We start from the raw sequence: 22,954 nt of genomic DNA on the forward strand, positions 1-22,954 counted from the left end.
CCTAATAGGGCTCATGTTGTATGCTGCTTTCACTGTTTTCATGTGTGGGTGTGTATGCACACATCACCCCAGCCTAGGTAGTTATGTCCACATCACTTGGCCAGAGAATTCGCTGCAAAAATTCAGAGAGGTGCAAATTTTGAAGGAGGGATGTGCTTCAGTCCGTCTACCATTTAGTTGAGTTCACCTTTCATTGTGGACTGAATTGAAATCTTGTCTTTCCAAGAAGGGGATGAGGGAGCAGAATTAGGGCAGGTGGGCTGCTTGAGGTGGGCTGTGCCCCAATTAGGTTCTCCACTCAACAAGTTAAACAGCCCCAAACATGGGAATGTAAGAGGTTGACTTGTGCAAAGTCAGGTCATTGGCCTATCTAGTTGAGTATTGTCTACACTGATTGAAAGTGGCTCTTCATCTCTTCAAACAGGGTTCTTTCCCAACCCTACCTGGAAATAGCAGGGACTGAGCTCAGGAGCTTCAGCTTGCAATGCATGTTCTCAAACACTGATTCCTCTAAAATAAAATAATAATAATAATTTATTATTTATACCCCGCCCATCTGGCTGGGTTTCCCCAGCCACTCTGGGTGGCTCCCAACAGAACATTAAAAATACATTAAAACATCAAACATTAAAAACTTCCCTAAACAGGGCTGCCTTCAGATGTCTTCTAAAAGTCAGATAGTTGTTTATTTCCTTGACATCTGATGGGAGGGCGTTCCACAGGGCAGGGGCCACTGCCAAGAAGGCCCTCTGCTTGGTTCCCTGTAACTTTACTTCTCGCAGTGAGGGAACCGCCAGAAGGCCCTCAGAGCTGGACCTCAGTGTCCGGGCAGAACGATGGGGTGGAGACGCTCCTTCAGGTATACTGGGCCGAGGCTGTTAAGGGCTTGAAAGGTCAGCACCAACACTTTGAATTGTGCTTGGAAATGTACTGGGAGCCAGTGTAGGTCTTTCAATACTGGTGTTATATGGTCTTGGCGGCCACTCCCAGTCACCAGTCTAGCTGCCGCATTCTGGATTAATTGTAGTTTCTGGGTCACCTTCAGCTTGTTCTCAACCACTGATTTCTCCCAAAATAAAATAAGCTTCCCGTCAGTCTTCATGGAATCTTTTCCCTACATCTTGTGATAGTGAATCCTATAATGTATGAATTGTGTGAAAAAGTATCTCATCTGTCCAGGAATCCCCCACTATTTACCCTTTCCAGGTGGTGTGTGATTATAAACGTCTGTGGGGAGCTCCTCCTGATGACTGGCAACCATCGCAAGAGCTCCATGAAAGGCGGCAAGTTCCCTTTCCCCCAAATTTCAGCCTAGGGTTAGAGCGCCCACCCTATTCCACCTGAAGCAGATGTTTGAGACAACTCGGCCGATTTTTGAAGGAAGCAAAGAGTGCTTGGAAGAGTAGCATAATGCATTGGAATGCATTGGAGATCCACTCAGTCCTCATTCAGAGTCCAATGGTAGGATAGTTCCTCCAGAATAATTAAGATGGACTTCAACGTTGAGATACTTTGTGTACATAGGAAACCTAAGGAGATGCCACACATGAGTCAGGACATGGGTCCATCCAGCTCAGTGCTATCTAAACTGACTGGCAGTTCTTCTCCAGAATCTCTCCCATCCCCACCAGGAGATGCTAGAGCAGGCATAGGCAAAACTCACTCTTTAATGTGGAATTGGAACAAACAGCAATCTGAGTTTCCTGCAGATTGCTGTTTTCTCCGATTTAGTGGTAAAGATGAGGTTTTTGTGGGAAAGTGCCCACGAAAAGGAAAGATGTTTTGAGACTACAATTCCCACCATCCCTGACCACTGATCCTGTTAGCTAGGGATGATGGGAGTTGTAGTCCCAAAACATCTGGAGGGCCAAGTTTGCCTATGCCTGCGGTAGAGACTGAAACTGGGATGGGAAGCAGAAGAAGGAGACAGGAACAGAAATAGGAAACAGGAATCAGAAGTTCATCTCGCTCAGGATTATCCACAACGCTGAGGTTTCTTCTCTAACCCTGGTGGTACCAGGGTTCGAATCTAGGACTTTCTGTGGCCACAGATGAGCACAGACACTCCGATCGCGTGCTCTGGTTGTAAAGGGAGCTTGGAGGTGCCTGCTAAGGTTTCAGAATGTTGAGGAAGAGCTAGCTAGAGAATAGGGGATTTATCTTTCCCTCCCAATACTGGAAGGCTCACACCAACCCCATGCAAAATATATGAGAGCAGTTCTGGCATCTGGCAGGGCAGAGTCCCCTGGCTTCCGAGCCTTCTGCTGCATCTGCACTGCGCTCGGATAATGGCTTGTTTTACTGACACTCTGCGGAGAGCCCGGCCACCCCGCTCCCGACGCACCATCTGCTTTCAGATCCAGAGACGGGAGCCAAGGAAGGGAGAGGAAGGGGGCACATGGAAAAGAAAGCACAGCCCTCCCATCTTCCGTATTCACACACTGGGGATTCCTTAATACAGATCCTTCTATATCCAGAGCTGTGTCGTTTGACATTCTTTCTCGGCTTGATCTATTTTAGCAGTTCCCAAACATTTTGGGCTACCCCTGCTTTGGTTCCGTAAACTCATTCCCAGTGCTCCCAGCCCTACCAGCTTAAAAGCATCCTTCAGAACAGCAGCTTGCACAACCAACTATGATAATAACACAATAAAATTTGAGAGAGCAACAATTAATTGCACGTATACCCAAAACCCAGTTAAAACTTTTTAGTTGAATTAATGCACCAAAATTGATGAATTTGATCCAATGATGCCAGCTTTCAAAGTCTGATCGTCACCTCCAGACCCCAGCTGCCACCCCTTGCCTCTTAGCAACTCACTGTGTAATTCCAATGAATGATATATATTGTGGATCCTTTGCCTTACGATGCACTCACAAAAGCACTTTCTGCTTTAATCTATTTTAGCATTGTAACTTTTTTATGTTTTTAAGTAAGGCTGTGATTCCCCCCCCCCCCGCCCTCTCGATTTTACTGTTCTACCTTTCTGTAAAACACTTGGAGGTTTTCAACGATCAAGAGGTGCATAAATTTTACGAAACAGTGAGCCAACAGTGTGACGCGGCAGTTAAAAAAGCCAATGCAATTCTGGGCTGCATCAATAGGAGTATAGCATCTAGATCAAGGGAAGTAATAGTGCCACTGTATTCTGCTCTGGTCAGACCTCACCTGGAGTACTGTGTCCAGTTCTGGGCACCACAGTTCAAGAAGGACACTGACAAACTGGAACGTGTCCAGAGGAGGGCAACCAAAATGGTCAAAGGCCTGGAAATGATGCCTTATGAGGATCGGCTAAGGGAGCTGGGCATGTTTAGCCTGGAGAAGAGGAGGTTAAGGGGTGATATGATAGCCATGTTCAAATATATAAAAGGATGTCACATAGAGGAGGGAGAAAGGTTGTTTTCTGCTGCTCCAGAGAAGCGGACACGGAGCAATGGATCCAAACTACAAGAAAGAAGATTCCACCTAAACATTAGGAAGAACTTCCTGACAGTAAGAGCTGTTCGACAGTGGAATTTGCTGCCAAGGAGTGTGGTGGAGTCTCCTTCTTTGGAGGTCTTTAAGCAGAGGCTTGACAACCATATGTCAGGAGTGCTCTGATGGTGTTTCCTGCTTGGCAGGGGGTTGGACTCGATGGCCCTTGTGGTCTCTTCCAACTCTATGATTCTATGATTCTATGATTCTATGAGGTAAACAAGGAGGGCCAGCAACTGCAGAAAAGAATCGCCCAGGTACGTATTTCCGAAATGTACGTATGTGTAAAACTTTTCAATGCCAGTTTCTGGAAACCACAAGAGGGGAGAGTGTTCCTCTTGTGCTTGGGTTTCCCACAGGCATTTGGGTGGCCACTGAGAAGTAGATAATGAACTAGATTAGCCATTGGGCCTGATCCAGGAGGTTCAGAAGGAGACACATAACAAGTAGCAGTGCAGGTTGGTCCATTGCAGAAAGGGGGACACCCCCTGCCAACCTCAATCTGTCCACAGCCAGCCTCCACCTGCTTGTCTTCCTACCTACAACAACCAGTTGAGGGGGTGGCACTGTCAATAAGCTGTCCCCTCCTTGGTCTCAGGGCTCATCCATACTCAGCTCTTGTGTAGCACTTTCTAGGTCTGGGTTTCCCAAACTTGGGGTCTCCAGCTGTTTTTGGACTACAACTCCCATCATCCCTAGCTAGCAGGACCAGCGGTTGGGAATGATGGGAACTGTAGCCCCCAAACAGCTGGAGACCCAAGTTTGGGAAATACTGTTTTAAAGTGCTGTGTCCGAGTTTCCCCCTGTGAAAACTCACTCTTTAATGCGGAATTGGAACAAACAGCAATCTGGGTTTCTTGCAGATGGCTGTTTTCTCTGATTTAGTGGTAAAGATGAGGTTTTGTGGGGAAAGTGCCCACGAAAAAGAAAAACGTCCCAGAGACAGTGGACCTGTGCTTGGAAATGTGCCACAAAAGGAGGTCTGGATGAGTCTGGATGAGCTCTTTGTGTTGCACTTGTAGAAATCAGTGGGGTGGAGGGGAGATGAAGCTAGACTTTGTTGCCTCCCCCTGTCATTTCTCTCCACCAATTTTTGTCTCCCTGCCTTCTGCCCTACCAGTCCCAATAGTTTTCCTGCATGGCTGCTAGGGATACTTAAGTACAGACAGAGTTTTGCCTACCATTAGCTCTGGCTGCACCTCTCATTGACTCTGGCGCCACCTAGTGTTGGGCTCCCTGCCCTCTACCCTATCAGCTCCAATGGGCTCTAGCCACTACTAAATCAAAGCTGCCATTTTCAGACAACCGATTTAATTGTTTTTAAGTCCTTAGGGCCCCACTCAAAAGATAATGGGGAGGGCTGGGGACATGCTGGGGCAATTGAGAAGGAGGAAACCGCCTTACGCGCAGGCAAGGCAATTTCAGCTCCTCTTTCTTCTTCCAGCAGCTAAAACTTACATCCCATCAACTTGCTATTTCTGTGTTAATAACATGCTGTTGTGATGTCACTGCAAAAATCCACAAAGCCTTTTAAAGCATCTCAACAGATAATGGCCGGCCAAGCAGCTCTCCAGGCTACTGTTTATCTCTCAGATAAGCTGCATGTACAGCCAAAAGTCAACATCTCTGCTAACTGAGAGAGGCACACCAAGCCCCACCATCTCCCGGAGCCAGAAGCAGCCTCCCTAAAGGGCCTTCTCATCCATTCAAACAAACAGCACCTGCTGCTTTTGTGTACTGCAGGCACAAAAACATTTACCCCCAAAGCTGGCATCAAGTCCTGCCTTAAGCTCTGGAAGAGACCTGAGCCAGCACAGAGGCAGTCAGAACATCCTGTTAGAGAGATGCTACCGTGGAGCAGCAGCTAAAATGAGATTAGGATGCTCAGGAAAAGACTTTGCTAGGAGGAGAGAGAGAGAGAGAGAGAGAGAGAGAGAGAGGAGAGAGGAGTTGTAGGATTCTCTATTGGAAGGCAATTCAGTCCAACAAGGAGGATAATGCAGAAAGTTTGGCTTTGGCTTCATTTTTGGAGGGTTTTAAAAAAACTGTTTTCAATTATTTTAACTGTTTTTAATTTGTGTAGGGTTTTTTGTTGTCAATGGGAGATGTGTCTGGGAAGAGAAGAACTGATGAGAGCAGAACCGGGTTAGGGCTAGGGCTAGGGTTGAGGTTGGGGTTGGGGTTAGGGTTGGGGTTAAGGCTAGGGCTAGGGTTACAGTTAGGGTTCGGGTTCGGGTTAGTGCTAGGGCAAGGGCAGAGGCTAGGGCTAGGGTTAGGGTTAGGGTTAGGGTTAGGGTTAGGGTTGGGGTTAGTGTTGGGGTTAGTGTTAGGGTTAGGGTTGGGGTTGAGGTTGGGGTTGGGGTCAGGGTTGGGGCTAGGGCTAGGGCTGGGGCTGGGGCTGGGGCTGGGGCTGGGGCTGGGGCTGGGGCTGGGGTTGGGGTTGGGGTTGGGGTTGGGGTTGGGGTTGGGGTTGGGGTTGGGGTTGGGGCTAGAACAGTGGTTAAGGGTAGGAGGAGGTACAGTGGTGGAGGTGGGGCAGGCCGGATAAGGGTCACACAACACAGGCAGTTGGTGACTGTGCCACATACCAACTCCTCCTCCAACCTGGAGAATTTCAGTTGTCCTCTCAGCCAGTCCTCGGGTTTGCACCTGCTTTTGCTGAATGCCAGGTTGGCTCTGAGTAAGACCTCTCTCATCCATGATCCAGTTATAGAGGAGGAGGCTGATCTGGTCTATATCAGTGAGACCAGGGCGGGTGAGCAGGGCAGAGTTGGTCTCACCCAGCTGTGCCCACCTGGGTACTCGGTGCAGCATCAGAGTAGACATGAGGGTCAGGGAGGGGACTCTCTCCAAGCTCTCTGTCCAGTTGGGGAAGGATCTAGGGTGTGTGTTCCTGGCACTGGGCATTCAAGACAGATTAGGGGTTCTGCTGGCCTTACTGCCCAGCAGTCTCCCTGCCTGAACATCTGAGCTAGTCTCAGAAGCGGTGCTGAGGACTTCCAGAAATCTGGTTCTGAGGGACGTCAACATCCATGCCCAGGTGACTGGCTCTGTGTTGGCTAAAGACTCCATGGTTGCCATGGGCCTGTCCAGACCCAGATCTGTGATCATCCTCAGAGGCCCTTCTTCATGTGCCTCCTCCATGAGAGGAGGGCATGGCAACACGAGAACAGGGTTTTTCTGTGGTGGCTCCCCATTTATGGAATGCTCTCCACCAGGACAGCTAACCTGGTGTCTTCATTTCATATCTTTAGGCTCCAGGCAAAAATATTCCTCTTTTCCCAGGCCTTTGGCTAATTAAGCTATTTATGGCCTTTTAAACTGGTGGACGTTATTGGTTTTGTTAGTTATTATTAGTGAGTTTTTTTACAGAAGCAAAATGGAATCAGTTAGGCCATGGGTAGGCAAACTAAGGCCCAGGGGCTGGATCCTTCCCAGTTGCTATCTAAATCCAGCCAACAGATGGTCCAGGAATCAGAGTGTTTTTACATGAGTAGAATGTGTCCTTTTATGGGGCATGCCTTGTGGGGCATAGGAATTCATTCATCCATATATATATATATATAAAGGTAAAGGTACCCCTGCCCGTACGGGCCAGTCTTGACAGACTCTAGGGTTGTGCACCCATCTCACTCAAGAGGCCGGGGGCCAGCGCTGTCCGGAGACACTTCCGGGTCACGTGGCCAGCGTGACAAGCTGCATCTGGCGAGCCAGAGCCGCACACGGAACGCCGTTTTACCTTCCCGCTAGTAAGCGGTCCCTATTTATCTACTTGCCCCCGGGGGTGCTTTCGAACTGCTAGGTTGGCAGGCGCTGGGACCGAGCAACGGGAGCGCACCCCGCCGCGGGGATTCGAACCGCCAACCTTTCGATCGGCAAGTCCTAGGCGCTGAGGCTTTTACCCACAGCGCCACCCACATCCCTATATATATATATATATATATATATATATATATATATATATATATGAGGAACAGTGGACCAGCCCCCTGATGAAAAAGTTTGCTGGCCCCTGATAAAGCATAAGTTTACCAGATTTTTTTCCAATGACACTTATTGCTCGCTAAATACATGTGAATGCTGAGAAAGGTGTAAATATGGGGACTGTCCCCAGGAAACAGGGGCATTTGGTAACCTTAATATAGAAGAATGCATAAAATGTGGAAATCCTGTATGGAAGATTGTATGGGAGGCAATACATGTTAAACTCAGTGGAGAAAAAAATAAAATGAATTCTGGATTTTTGGTTTTGGAATTTAAACCCTCCCTGTCACCATAGTAGTAGCAATAGCTTAAATTGTAAAGACTTCAGTGCTGAAACACCCAAATCTAGATCACCCAGCCAGCAAGCTGCAAAGCTCATTTGGTGCATCTTCTGCGCAAATCCAGTCTTTCTTTCCAAAACATTAACACAGCTGGAGAAGGCTCTCATGGGATTGTGTTGCCCTATTCAGCTGCCTAATTGGCCTCTATGGTTTGGCCAGCCCTGAGACCATAAGCAAATTTATAGCAGCCATTTATAATGGCATGTCTGCAAAGCAAGAGTTAACCCATTTTGGAGATCTGATTTTCTGTAGCAGCTAAGACAGCTTTCACCAACCAAGTGCCTTCCAGATGTTTGGGACTTCAACTTCCATCAGCCCCAGCCAGCATGTCTGGAGGACACATCTGGAGGACTGAGTTAGCAAAAGCTGAACCAATGGTTGTTCTTAGTAGTAGCAGTTATTAATTAATTGAATTTGTTACTTGCTTTTTCAGGCCAAGGCAATTCAAAGTGACTCACGAGAACAAGCAAAACACCTGCATACATGCATTAAAACCAAGAAATAAATAAAAATGGTTTAAGGCATCCCTCCCACTCTAAAAGGCCACAGATAGTTAAAGGCTGAAGGCCTGGTTAATGAGGAATGCTTTTGCTTGGCGACTAAAGATATATAACAACATTGCCAGGGGAGCAACCATGGAAAAGGCATGCTGCTTAACTTCCTAAGAATTCTTAATAGCCCTAACTCCAACCCCCAAAGACAGACAGCAAAATCACTTTCAAACTGGAATCCAGTTTTTGATGTCCCCAACGACTGCAAGCCAAGATCACTTTAAATCAAAGCAAATTGAAGCTGTGCCAATCAATGAATGGGCGGAAGGGGGGAAATGTTCCCCTGTACCTGAGCCATAAGTTCTGATCAATTTCTGAGCATCAGGAGGACATCACTTACCCAAGAAATCCAGCCCACTGCTGTCCTTTGGGCTGCTTACACAGTTCTCCAAGTAAATCCCATCTTTGAAACAATCGTCCCTCTTTTTGGTGAAGCCCAGGATATCGCTGGGCTGGTCTAGCACCTCTCCGCTGGAGCAAGCGCAGGGGGTCTGCATTATGCCACAGGGGTGGGAGCTGCTGCTGGTGGTCAAACAAGTATCCAACCATTTGCACAGCATCTGGCAGGCAGCCTTGCTGGGGCTTCTGTTGCCGACCACCAGGTATTCCACCGAGAAATCCCTTTCCTGGATCTTGGCCGGCTTCCACCGGACGTGCCCGCTTTCAAAGGCGGATGCGGTCTGCTTCATCTGGAGGAACTGCTTGCTGGACTGGAGGAAGGCATAGCGGGTGGAGCTGTCGCAGAGGTTCAGCACATCGTCAAAGCTCTCCATGCCCAAATACGTCCTCGTGGACTCCAAGAAGGAGTCAAACTGGTAGGTCCGTATCTGCTGGTGGTCGCATCCACCGGTGGGCTTCAAGACCTTCATGTACAAGGTGTACCTCCTGGGGTCGGGGTTCTGGATAATCCAAGAGCAGCGGGAAGAGTTCAACGGGAAGACGGCAAACGAGGAGAAATAGCCAAAGAACTTGCCCTGGACCAGAGTGGTGCACGGAGACTGCCCAAGGTCGAGCGCCACTACGGTCCACACAAAGAAAAGTGGCAATAACAAAAGCAGGTTCAAGGTATATCCAGTGCTCCTCCTCATCCTAGGTCCCTCGTCCTTTGGAACTCAAAGCAATGGCCAGGCAGAAGGCAGATCTTGGACATAACAGGAGGAAATGAGAGAGTTCTCGCCCCGGGCTCTACATGAGATCAATCCAGCCGTCCCATGTTTGGATTCGGGCTCCTCCTTGTGGCCGAGGCAAGCAAGATCTGGGGAAGAGAAGGAGAGAGAAACACACTCCGTTAATTCCAGGCTATGAAACGCGGCGATGTCCAGGCTTTCCTTGAGAGAGGATCTAGCAGGGCACCGATGTCTCCACAAGGCCATCTGGAGGCTCTGTCTGGCAGATCAAGGACGCATCTGCTTGTGGCAGGCACTCCCCCTCCCAAATCCACAAGGCGCGCATGACACAAGCAACTGTCTTCATTTTGGGATTTGGTTTTTTGCTGAGAAGTGAAAGCCAACTTCTCTCCCTCCACACCCCCCCCCCCCAAGTCTTTTAAATGCTGGCACAGAACTTCTCCTCGGCCCTGCCTGTGGAGAGACACAAAAAGCTCCAATTGGACAGCCTACCCCCTTCCGAGCACACACTCTGTACAGACATTATGTATATATACCATCAAACACACACTGTCCTTCCCAGTTCACAATCCCCGAGACATTGAAAGTGCTGTGGAGGAATCCGGGTTAGCTGTGTAGCAGGAACTCCCCCCCCCCCCCCATCATTCAGTTTGTATAGACTTCACACACACTCACACTCACACACTACATACACTACACTTCTGTTATAAATTCATAGAAAATCAACCATACATCAGATTTGCACTGTTCCACTTTTATTTTACTCCATGAAGGAAGGACTACAAAATGGGGAAGGTTTGATACAGGCCACCATAATCCCTTGAGCATAGGAGCACATCCACAGGAGCCCTGCCCAGTTGCTATGCCAACCCTGATGGTCCTAGACAGAAGACCATCAACTACACAACAGACTGCATACAGGAGTGGATTCAACATGGAACAAAAGAACAGTGATTGGATTTCCCCTCGGGGCAGGAAACTGTGACTTCCTTTGTCTTCAGAAAATGACTCATGGGAGGGGGGAAAGAGAGGAACCAGCCAGGTGACAGGACACTAAGGTTACCACCACAACTCCTCCCTCAACCCCTCCTTTCTGTAATGTATGCATGATGTTTCTGGGGGTGGGCTTGACCTAGAGGAGGGGAATTTCAAAAGTTTTTGTAAGGTCTTGCACACCATTGTTCTGGGTCTTTCCTCTCTCCTGCGAGTGAGGGGAACACCCTGCTGCAACAGTACAATAAAGGCCAAGCCTACAGGCTGCTGATTTGCTCCAATTTACTCTGGTTGGTGTCTTTACTTTTGTCCAAGGGAGCCCTCGGATTTTTCCGGTAACAGCTGTGAACTAGAATTTGCCACGGTTCACTACAACAACATAGGATTGATCAGAAGCCCTCGGAAAATGGAAAGGTTTGTGCTGAAAAGACCACAACGCACCCCTGCCTTAAAACCTGGGGAGACATGTTCCATAATTGGGCTGCCATGGTTTAGAAGGTCCTAGTTTTACTGAGCTGTTTCATGTATTCGCTGAATTTGCAGCTTCTGAAAACAAAACACAAATGTGCTTTTTTAAAAACAACAACAACAACAAAGTTCCATGGCATGAGATTTGTTTCCTGTGCCTCATTAGCTCTATTCACACCCTACACCAGCTCATCTCTCGTGCTCGGATTAAATGTCTGTGATGATGAACATGGGTTTCCCTGCACTAACTTGAAAAGCATTTCTTTGCAGTGTGCGTATGTATACGGAGGGTGTATAAGAATTTAATAGACTGCCATCTAAATCCATCAGGCAGTGTGATTATCGGGGGGGGGGGGGTTGCAAAGAGGCAAAGGGGTAGCAGGGGGTACTGGAGGCATAGATGGCTATTGGGCTTGGGAAAGCTGGTATCACTGGATCCAGTTCATCAATTTTGTTAAAATAATTAAGCTAAATACAATGATCTGTGTGGAATGCACGTTCGCAACCCGCAGTGTTCACAACCTGCAGCAGCGCATGTGTGGGTTGCGATTCAGCACTTCTGCACATGCGCAAAGGACGATTTAGCGCTTCTGCGCATGCGTGACCGCTGAAACCCAAAAGTAACCCGTTCCAGTACTTCTGGGTTTCGGTGTCCGTAACCTGAAAAAACGCAACCTGAAGCGTCTGTAACCCAAGGTAATTGGACTTTGGACTTTGAATAAATGTGCAGTTAATTCTTCTGTTTTAATTCTATTGGGTTATTACCCTCCTTAGTGGCTTTTGAAATCCACTATTCCAAATAACATTTTTTATAGCCTGGGTGAGTGTCTGGAACCAAATGGGTCATTGACCCAAAAAAGTTGGGGGACCACTGATTTGGGCAGCACTGGTCAAAGTGGAACGTAGATCTGGTTTAATGAGCTTTGGGAGGACTTTCTATAGCACCAACTTCTTCCTTCCTATCAGAGTGAAGGTAAATATTTACTTTGAGCATTGTTTTCCCAGGGCTTTCTTTAGGAAACTCTCCCCATATCCTGGACTTTGCATTCATCCTTTAAGGCCCTTCTTTGTGTGCCTCGTCCACATGAGGTCTGAAGGGTAGCAACACGAGAACGGACCTTCTCTGCAGTGCTTCCCTTTTTGTGGAATGCTCTCCCCAAGGAAGCTTGCATGCACACAAAAGCTCATACCAATAAAGTGGTACCTCTGGTTGCCAACGGGATCCGTTCCAGAGCCCTGTTCGCAACATGAGCAGAACGCAACCCGTGTCTGTGCAAGTTACGATTCGCCGCTTCGGCGCATGCGCGTGACATCATCTTGAGCATCTGCGCATGCGCGAGCAGCGAAACCTGGAAGTAACCCTTTCTGGTACTTCCGGGTCACTGCGGGATGCAACCTGAAAATAATCAACCTGAAGCAAACGCAACATGAGGCATGACTGTAACTAACTTAGTTGGTCTCTAAGGTGCCACTGGAAGGAATTCTTTAATTTTATTTTGTTTTTACTCCCAGGAGAGACGCATGGCTCGGGCATGCTGCAGGCCCTGCGGTAAGTGCCGGCCTCTGCGGTGTGGCGCTCAGCGACAGCCACATTTCGTTACGTTTGTTGACTGAACTAAAAAGTTTCATGAGCCCAATTTTTTACAAAATATTTTTTAAAACTCATGTTTGTCATTTTGTCACACCCCCCCCCCGGATGAGACCCAGGGCAACCCACACCCCCTTCCTCCTCCACTGGGTCTCCCTGCTTGAAATTCCAGCTGCTGGCATCATTCAGAGGCATGCTGTCTCCAATGAACAGTCGAGGTGGCATTAGAAACTGCAAGGTCTCTCTAAAACAGTGTAGGATTGATCTGTCTTCACTCACCGTCTTCTACATCAATATCCCATCCATCCCCAAATTGTGAGTCACCCAAGTTGCTGATCAATGGCTGATACCTATTGTTTATCTTCCAACCAGGCATGTCTGCCTGTTTTCCCGTCAGCGAACGCTAAATTCTCAACTCCAGACAGAGGCTTATCTTTCAACCCCTCCAATACAGGGCATAGCTAAAGCCCCTTGTGAAATTCCGCTCGCCTTATCAAAACACATGGCGGAACCAGTTCTGAAAGGTTAATACATTCATGGCTGGGCATCTGCTGAGGACCTGCTCCTCCTCTTCGCCTCGCAACCTGCTTGGTCTTCACCTGCCTCTTGCTTTCATCCAGATGGCCGTGGCAGCGAGGTGGAGAAAGCAGTCGACAGCGCAACCTGCTTGCTCGCTGACTCTCTGTCTGGCAAGCAAACAGGTGGAAGCAAGGGCAAGGCAGGGGAGGAGAAGGAAAAGTAGAAGCTGGGTGTCATGTACTGAGTTGAATAGGATCCAAAGTGCAGCAGTCTGATTGGTCCTAGAACAATAGTATCCAAAATGCAGCACTCTGATTGGTCCTAGAACAATAGGATTCAGAATGCAGCAGTCTGATTGGTCCTAGAACAATGCAGCAGTATGATTGGTCCACAGGAGCCACCCAATCCAGCTCCAGATGGAAGTGAATCCACAACCTGATTGGCCTACAGGAGAATCCCGGAAGTAGCCAATCACATGCAGCCCATTGTGTAAATAATGTATATAAAGCAGATACTTTGGGGGAACATTCATTCCTCCTCACCACTATGAGCTGAATAAAGAGCATGAAATCCACTCTCCAAGTATATTTCACTGGTGATAACAGCCACGAGTATTGATGGTAATGGTGGGGTCTGCTAATCGGGTCCAAACTGCCTTGGTCACTGAAAAGCCAATAAACGCCATAGACAGAGGAGATTCCCATAACCACTCGTTTATTCATCCGAGTAAAACAGAGCGGGCGAGCCCCCAATAGCCTTTGTTCATACTTTGTTCATCACCCCTCCCTTTCCCCCTTCGAGGTTCCTTGCGCTGATCAAAACAGGACACCCTGCCTGGGGACTTTGAAGGTGAGAGTTCCCTGACAGAGGGAGGTTTTCCTGAAAATTGCCTAGCAACGTCAGCTGGTCTTCACATATTTGTGCCTTACCCTCCTAAATTCTAAAGCAGGCAGGTTTTTTTTACAGAAGCAACATAGCATCGGTTTGGTCATAGGTAGGCAAACTAAGGCCTAGGGGCTGGATCCGGCCCAATTGCCATCTATCTATCTCTATCTATCTATCTATCTATCTATCTATCTATCTATCTATCTATCATCTATCTATCTATCTTCTATCATCTATCATCTATCTATCTATCTATCATCTATCTATCTATCTATCTATCATCTCTATCTATCATCTATCTATCTATCTATATCTATTATCTATCTATATCTATCTATCTATCTATCTATCTATCTATCTATCTATCTATCTATCATCTATCATCATCTATCTATCTATCATCTATCTATCTATCTATCTATCTATCATCTATCTATATTTATTAGAAATTTCAACATAACAATTTATCAAAAACATGTCATCCTCATTCCCCCCTCCCCATTTTCCCCCTCCTCCAAAAAGAAGGAAACCTGACTTCCCTCAGCTCCTTTCTCTGGTTTTTCAGCACATATTATTCTCTGCATATTATAAAATTGCAAAGATCCTTAATTTATCTATCTATATATCACCAATAAGAAGTTTGTGAATGTTTATTCAAAGCCTGCCAAGCAGTCTAGTTCATTTTGTTGTTTCTTTAAGTACTTTGTAAAAGGTTCCCATTCTTCTTTAAATTCACAGTTGTCCTTGTCAAGTAGTTTGTATGTCAATTTTGCCAGTTCTGCATAGTCCATCAGTTTCTCTTGCCAACCCAATCACCATATAAATCCAGCCCGCAGACCCTCCGGGAATCAGTGTGTTTTTATATGAGTAGAATGTGAGCTTTTATTTAAAATGCATCCCTGGGTTATTTGTGGGGCATAGGAATTCGTTCAATCCCCCCCCCCCAAAAAAAATAGTCCGCTGCCCCCCACAAGGTCAGAGGGGCAGTGGACCGGCCCCCTGCTGAAAAAGTTTGCTGACCCCTGAGTTAAAGCTAAAGGTAAAGGGACCCCTGACCATTAGGTCCAGTCGTGGCCAACTCTGGGGTTGCGGCGCTCATCTCGCTTTACTGGCCGAGGGAGCTGGCGTACAGCTTCTGGGTCATGTGGCCAGCATGACTAAGCCGCTTCTGGTGAACCAGAGCAGCACACGGAAACACCGTTTACCTTCTGCAGATGGTGACAGCAGCCACAAAATTAAGAGACGCCTGCTTCTTGGGAGGAAAGCAATGACAAACCTAAACAGCATTTTAAAAAGTAGAGACAACACCTTGCCAACAAAGGTCCATATAGTAAAAGCTATGGTTTTCCCAGTAGTGATGTATGGAAGTGAGAGCTGGACCATAAAGAAGGCTGATCGCCGAAGAATTGACACTTTTGAATTATGGTGCTGGAGGAGACTCTTGAGAGTCCCATGGACTGCAAGAAGATAAAACACATCCATTCTTAAGGAAATCAGCCCTGAGTGCTCACTGGAAGGACAGATCGTGAAGCTGAGGCTCCAATACTTTGGCCACCTCATGAGAAGAGAAGACTCCCTGGAAAAGACCCTGATGCTGGGAAAGATGGAGGGCACAAGGCGAAGGGGACGACAGAGGACGAGATGGTTAGACAGTGTTCTCGAAGCTACAAACATGAGTCTGACCAAACTGCGGGTGGCAGTGGAAGACAGGAGTGCCTGGCGTGCTGTGGTCCATGGGGTCACGAAGAGTCGGACACGACTGAACGACTAAACAACAACAAAGAGCAGTACCTATTTATCTACTTGCACTCTGACGTGCTTTTGAACTGCTATGTTGGCAGGATCAGGGACCGAGCAACGGGAGTTTAGCCCGTCGCAGGGATTCGAACCGCCGACCTTCTGATTGGCAAGTCCTAGGCTCTGTGGTTTAACCCGCAGTGCCACCTGCATCCCTGACCCCTGAGTTAGGCTAATCAAAAAACAGGACAAGAACAGGCCTCTGTGGCTTTTCCTGAAACCCCACAGTAAGGGGCACCTAGGGATGAAGACTTCTTCAAGGCTCCTCCAAACCCTTGGCTGTCCCAAAGCTTTTGCTATCTGTTTAGTCCCTCCTCTGCCTGCAGGACCCAGTGCCAGGATCATGAGCAGCATCTTTCCTCAGCAGGGAGGAAAATGTTCTGTTATCATCATTTTCCTTTGCAAGTGCAATTCGGCTTATGATGTGTGAATGTGGAAGACCCTCCACACACACACACCCTGCAAGCCTACTGCTATAGCTGTCTTAGCAAGACAAACATGCTGATTCCAGTATTCAGGAACAGGAGATGCCTAGATGTGCCCTTCTCTTGTCTCCCACCGGCCTCGCCACTCTCCCCGCCACGCACCTCTTAAAAGCCAGCAAACTTTAACTAAACATCCCTGCTAATAGGCTGCTGTGTTCCGGCTGCTAGGCTTTGGGATTGATTTCCCCGAAACAGGGTCCCATCTGGAAAAAGCTCTACCACAAAGGATGTAAACATTTCATTCCCACTGCTCCAACTGATCCCTGCTGTAGTGGAAATTTTTTAAAGGAGAATTAAACACACAAACATCAAAATGAAGGGAATGAAGAGCCCCATAGCAACAAACACACACACACACACACACACACACACACAAACACACACACACACACCCATAGCTGTCAACTTTTCCCTTTTCTTGTGAGGAATCCTATTTGGAATAAGGGAATTTCCCTTAAAAAAAGGAAAAAGTTGACAGCTATGACACACACCTGGATCTGCAACACAGTTGGCAATGAAGTCAGCAGAGCATTAGATAAGCAGCAGAAGGCTCTTAAGAGAGTCCTTGCTAAGAGGGTGACATTTACCTGCCCTCAGGTATCTTGGGGCTCCATGGTTTTTTTCCTACCATTAAGCGCCCCACTCGCAGCAATGATTCCTATTGTAACTAACTCAGAACAGTGAAGTCTGTCCTTGCAGGACAATCATGGCAGTGATCGTTATGAAAATTATGAGACTTTGTTCCTTTGGGGGTAGCAAGTCGGGGCTGGACACACTTTCAGATTGTGTCCAAGTCTGGTTGAAAAAGATTTGGACTTTATCCTTTCTTTCTTTCTTTCTTTCTTTCTTTCTTTCTTTCTTTCTTTCTTTCTTTCTTTTCCTTCCTTCCTTCCTCCCTTCCTTTCAAAAATATGTTTCCTGGAGGCGGTGGAAATACCCTGGGTGTACCTGACTACAGTGGTACCTCAGGTTACATACGCTTCAGGTTACATACGCTTCAGGTTACAGACTCCGCTAACCCAGAAATAGTGCTTCAGGTTAACAACTTTGCTTCAGGATGAGAACAGAAATCGTGCTCCGGCGGTGCGGCAGCAGCAAGAGGCCCCATTAGCTAAAGTGGTGCTTCAGGTTAAGAACAGCTTCAGGTTAAGTACGGACCTCCGGAACGAATTAAGTACTTAACCCGAGGTACCACTGTACAGTGAATATATAAACCTGGCAAGACTCACAGCATTCATAAGGGGACAATCGGACCAAAAATAGTTAAAAGAATGGGGATGTGCTAAAGAAAAAACATTGTTCTGTGGTAAGCATATCGGTATGTAATGAATGATGCTTTGCAGGGTTAAAGAAAGAGAAAAATGGTGTAAAAAGTATAAAGTAAACTACATTAGGCACAACAACTTAGAAAGAGTAAAAACTTCAAGGTCTCAGAACAAAGGAAGGAAGTCAATAAGTGTTTATGTATGTAATGGCTAGATTAGAAAGATGATATGGTTTTACTTTTAGATGTGTGTTTTTGGTTTTTTTGTTCTTTTTTGTTCTTTTTCTTTTGTGTCCGCCCCCCCCTTGTTTGTACTGTTTTATTTTGGACCCAATGTTTGTAATTTTTGTTGTTATTTTGCATTGAAAATAATTTAAAAACAAAAAAAACCAACTTATGGAATATGCAGAAATGGTGAAACTTACCGGTGGAATAAGAAATCAAGGTAACATTTTTTTAAAATAAAAGAACGGAAATGGTTTATTGAATATTTACAGATAAATTGCAAACAGATAAAAACATAGGCAGGATTATTGTAATAACCTGCAGTTTCATACGAGTATATATTTAAAGAGGATGAACGAATGGGCAAATTAAGTTAATTTGGATATGCAGGAGGTATTAAAAATAAATTTAAGGAACCGCAGAAAGAGTGGGAAGGAAGTCGAGTTGTGAAATGTCAAAAGGATTGTAAAATTAATGAGAGGTATAAAATTAGTGAAATGTATAAACTTGAAAAGTATAAATAAAACTTTTTTTTTTTTTAAGAGAAAGCTGAGAGCCTCTAGGTGGACCACAACTCTCATCATCCCTGGGATTTTGCCCTGCATATGGGGTTGATGGTGATGATACCTCAGGCCCCAAATATCTGAAAGGCTGGCTTCTTCCCTACAGACCTTCTTGGGAGTTGAGATAGGCAGAAGAAACCCTATTAGTAGTTCCTCCACCTTCAGAGCCTCAATTGGTGCCAACCTGAGACAGGACCTTCTCTGTGGTGGCCCCTAAGCTGTGGAATTCCCTCCCCAAAGTTGCATCTGGCACTTTCATTATACAGCTTCCAGAGGATGCTGAAGAGATATCTATTTACCCTGGCTTCTGATATTTGTGGTGCATGTTTCTATTACCCACCTTATTTTTATGGTTGTAAGTTGTTTTAAGCTGCTGTTTAATGTTGTTTTAATGCTGTCACCCACCCTGGGTGAAGGGTGAGTAATAAATTAATCAATAATAATGATGATGTCATTCCCTTAAACCCTCCCTGAATGTTGCATATGGACATCTCAGGGGGGGGGGGGGTGTCAATATAACTGCCATTTTGAGTTCATGCTGAACAAATCTTGAAAATACATTTCGAAACAGAGGAGAACTAAAAATAAATAGACTTAACATGCAGCTTTAATTAAACTGTGGCAATGTGAACAATACCTTCAATTTGAGGGAAACGAGCTGAATTCTTGAAAATATAAACATGTCATCATCAGAACTAATTTTAGGAAACATTCAAACGTTTGTTCAAGTCTGCAGCAATCATCATATTTCACACAGTTCTGGGGGTATAAAACCAAGTTCTGCATAAGACCTAAGCAAATGTTCACGAAGGGCAGTACTTATTTATTTATTTGAAGCATTTTTACCACCCTCTTTGGCTAAAAGGGGTTCCAGAAATTCTGTATGGCTAAAAAGCCTTACAAAAATCAGCATTACGGCAGCGGCCAGTGTTTTGCCCCAGGTTACTTAGCCATTGTATTGGGACATGGGTGGCACTGTGGGTTAAACCACAGAGCCTAGGACTTGCCAATCAGAAGGCCGGCGGTTCGAATCCCCGCGACGGGGTGAGCGCCCTTTGTTCGGTCCCTGCTCCTGCCAACCTAGCAGTTCAAAAGCACGTCAAAGTGCAAGTAGATAAATAGGTACCGCTCCAGCGGGAAGGTAAACAGCGCTTTCGTGCGCTGCTCTGGTTTGCCAGAAGTGGCTTATGCTGGCCACATGCTGGCCACATGACCCAGAAGCTGTACGCCGGCTCCCTCGGCCAATAAAGCGAGATGAGTGCCGCAACCCCAGAGTCAGTCACGACTGGACCTAATGGTCAGGGGTCCCTTTACCTTACTTAGCCATTGAGCCACCTGGGATGGTCTTGGGTGTCCCCCTTGTCTGAGAACCTCAGTTTCTCATCTGTGAAATAGGAGGTCAGGAGTTTACCCTGAGCTGAATGGATTTCATTTAAAACTGCCCATACTTTACTAGTTAGATTTCTTTCCAGTAGAGGGCAGTAGCAACTTGCATCCAATGCACGCCCAAAACATTCACAATTTACGACAGCATCAGATAATTGAGTTTTGCATGTGGAAAGGGCACATTTTAAAAAACTGCGTGCAGATCTTAATATGCAACTGTCACATGCGCAACAACTCTGCATGGAAGCTGCAGCGCAGCATGTACGTGTGGGGACATCAATCACATTAATAAGCAGACATATGGCAGGTCACTGATATGTATTACCTGCCATTGTCTGATGGTAGGTCTTTTGGGGTCTCAAACTAGGAGCTTTTTCCCATTAAAGGGCCTCAGGCAATAGGACTGAGGGCATGAATGTGGGAGCATGAAACCATCATGCACACAGTGAATAAGGACTACCTCTGAGCTAAGAGGGACGCGGGTGGCGCTGTGGGTTAAACCACAGAGCCTAGGACTTGCCGATCAGAAGGTCAGCGGTTCGAATCCCTGTGACAGGGTGAGCTCCCATTGCTCGGTCCCTGCTCCTGCCAATCTAGCAGTTCGAAAGCACGGCAAAGTACAAGTAGATAAATAAGTACCGCTCTGGCGGGAAGGTAAACGGCGTTTCCATGCGCTGCTCTGGTTTGCCAGAAGCGGCTTAGTCATGCTGGCCACATGACCCAGAAGCTGTACGCTGGCTCCCTCGGCCAATAAACCACGACTGGACCTAATGGTCAGGGGTCCCTTTACCTTTACTGAGCTAAGACTCCTCCTCCTCTATAGTAGTGTTTGTGGGGTCAGTCTGAGGCCCTGAGCCTGAATCCAGCAAGGGTTAAAAATCGAACAGAGGTTTCAATTGTTGAACTAGTCAAACAGGCTCCTTTGGCTATAAACTTGCTACCTAAGTACTGCCATTAGTCCCTTTGTCTAGGAAGAAGAAGAAGAAGAGGAGTTTGGATTTGATATCCCGCCTTTCACTCCCTTTAAGGAGTCTCAAAGCGGCTAACATTCTCCTTTCCCTTCCTCCCCCACAACAAACACTCTGTGAGGTGAGTGGGGCTGAGAGACTTCAGAGAAGTGTGACTAGCCCAAGGTCACCCAGCAGCTGCATGTGGAGGAGCGGAGACGCGAACCCGGTTACCCAGATTACGAGACTACCGCTCTTAACCACTACACCACACTAGGACAGTGGTTCTCAAACTTTTCTCTCTGGGCCACACTTTCAGAATTAAAATTTGCTTATGCCAAACTGAGTTTTTTTTTTCTTGATATCAAATGCACTGGAAAACGAAAAGAAACGACTCACAGCAGTGCTTGACTTATAACATAGAGCATAACTACAGTGGTACCTCAGTTCCCGAACGCCTCCGTTGTCATGGGTTTCAATTCTTGGACGCCCAAAACCCCGGAAGTAAATGCTTCCATTTTTGAACATTTTTCAGAACCTGAATGTGCGACTGGGCTTCCGCTGAGTGCAAGAAGTTCTTGCAACCAATGGGAAGCCGTGCCTCAGTTTTTGAATCTTTCGGAAGGCGAATGGGCTTCCGGAACGGATTCCGTTTGAGAACTGAGGTACCACTGTACTTTATAATACGATCACAGGACAACCAGAAAGTTGAAAACAATGTAGTTACATAAGAACATGAATCCTTCCCAAAATATAATTATCTGGCTAATCTCATTTATAGTAGGTCTAATTTGAGACAAACAAACTCTCATCTCCTCACCAGCACAAAGAAGGCTCTCTTTTTCCTGATCTTTCATGTTTGTCAGAGTTGAAAATCCCTGTTCACAACAATATGTCATTGAGAACCATAGAATAGCCAGTGCTCTTGCATTTTTAAATATATTTTTAAATATATTCTACTCTACTCTACTGTACTGTACCATACTGTACCGTAATGGTAAAGGGAACCCTGACCATTAGGTCCAGTCACGGACAACTCTGGGGTTGTGGCGCTCGTCTCGCTTTATTGGCCGAGGGAGCCGGCATACAGCTTCCGGATCATGTGGCCAGCATGACTAAGCCGCTTCTGGAAACGCCGTTTACCTTCCCGCTGGAGCCGTACCAATTTATCTACTTGCACTTTGACATGCTTTCGAACTGCTAGGTGGGCAGGAGCTGGGACCGAGCAATGGGAGCTCACCCCGTCGTGGGGATTCGAACCACCGACCTCACTGCGGGAAGTGAAGTGACCGGGAACCAGGCAGAGGGCCTTCCTGGCAGTGGCCCCCTCCCTGTGGAATGCCCTCCCATATGATACCAGGGAGATAAAGAACTACAGAACTTTTGGAACACATCTGAAGGCAGCCCTGTGTAGGGAAGTTTTTAAAGTTTGACATTTTATTATTATTTTTATATTTTGCTGGATGCTGCCCAGAGTAGCTGGGGAAACCCAGCCAGATGGGCAGGGAAGAAGAAGAAGAAGAAGAAGTGAAGAAACCAGAGGCCTTTCTCCTGGGCATGGTCAGCCAATTGGTGCAAAAGAAGGATAGAACTTTCTTTATGTATGCCACAACAGCAGCAAGAACACTCATTGCGAAGTATTGGAAGACCCAAGAACTACCCACTCTGGAAGAATGGCAGATGAAGGTGATGGACTATATGGAACTGGCAAAAATGACTGGCAGAATCAGAGACCAGGGAGAAGAGACGGTGGAGGAAGATTGGAAGAAATTTAAAGACTATTTACAGAAATATTATAAAATTAATGAATGTTAGAATGACATCGGATGGAGGTTAAAAGGTTATTAGTAATAATGTGGTGAAGGAGTATGGAAAATTCGAGGGTTAAAAAGATGAGGAATTAAAGGATTAATACATTAAGATAAAGATTACGATAAGACAGAGGGAAAGGATTTGCTGACTAAATATTTGAACTGGAATACAGAGAGGGGAGGTGTGGGGAAGTCTGGGAAACAAGCAAATGTAAGAAATGCTATGAAAATGGAATTGTTTTTACTTGTTTTTCTTTGTATTTTTGTATTTTTTCTTTTTCTTTTTTCTATGTAAAAGTCTTAATAAAATATTATATGAAGAAGAAGAAGAAGAAGAAGAAGAAGAGGAGATCCACAGCAGTGACCAGAGAGGAATGTCTGCTGGGAGTAGCACACAGAGAAGCAATGCCATGGCTCATCTGCAGCAGCACAACCGGACCCCTTCATCTGCCCCTGCTGCAACAAAACATGTCTCTCCCGTATCAGTCTCCACAGACACAGCAGGTACTGCAACCTTCCAACAGTTTGATTTCATGCCCAAAGCTG

At 46.4% G+C, this 22,954-nt stretch overlaps 1 protein-coding gene across 3 annotated transcripts in view; it reads right to left on the reverse strand.

Annotated features, from left to right (window-relative positions):
• ADGRB1 (adhesion G protein-coupled receptor B1) overlaps positions 1–22,954 on the reverse strand; it is a 398,279-nt gene that overhangs the window by 278,159 nt on the left and 97,166 nt on the right. For all 3 annotated transcript variants that reach the window (XM_083448995.1, XM_083448994.1, XM_083448996.1), the window contains exon 2: positions 8,691–9,605. In XM_083448995.1, coding sequence (XP_083305121.1) covers positions 8,691–9,438 — 748 coding nt within the window. In that variant the 5' untranslated portion in view covers positions 9,439–9,605. The remainder of the gene's footprint in view (positions 1–8,690; positions 9,606–22,954) is intronic.

This window comes from Podarcis tiliguerta (genome assembly GCF_965153285.1).
Source record: "Podarcis tiliguerta genome assembly, chromosome: 7".
Lineage (NCBI taxonomy): Eukaryota > Metazoa > Chordata > Lepidosauria > Squamata > Lacertidae > Podarcis > Podarcis tiliguerta.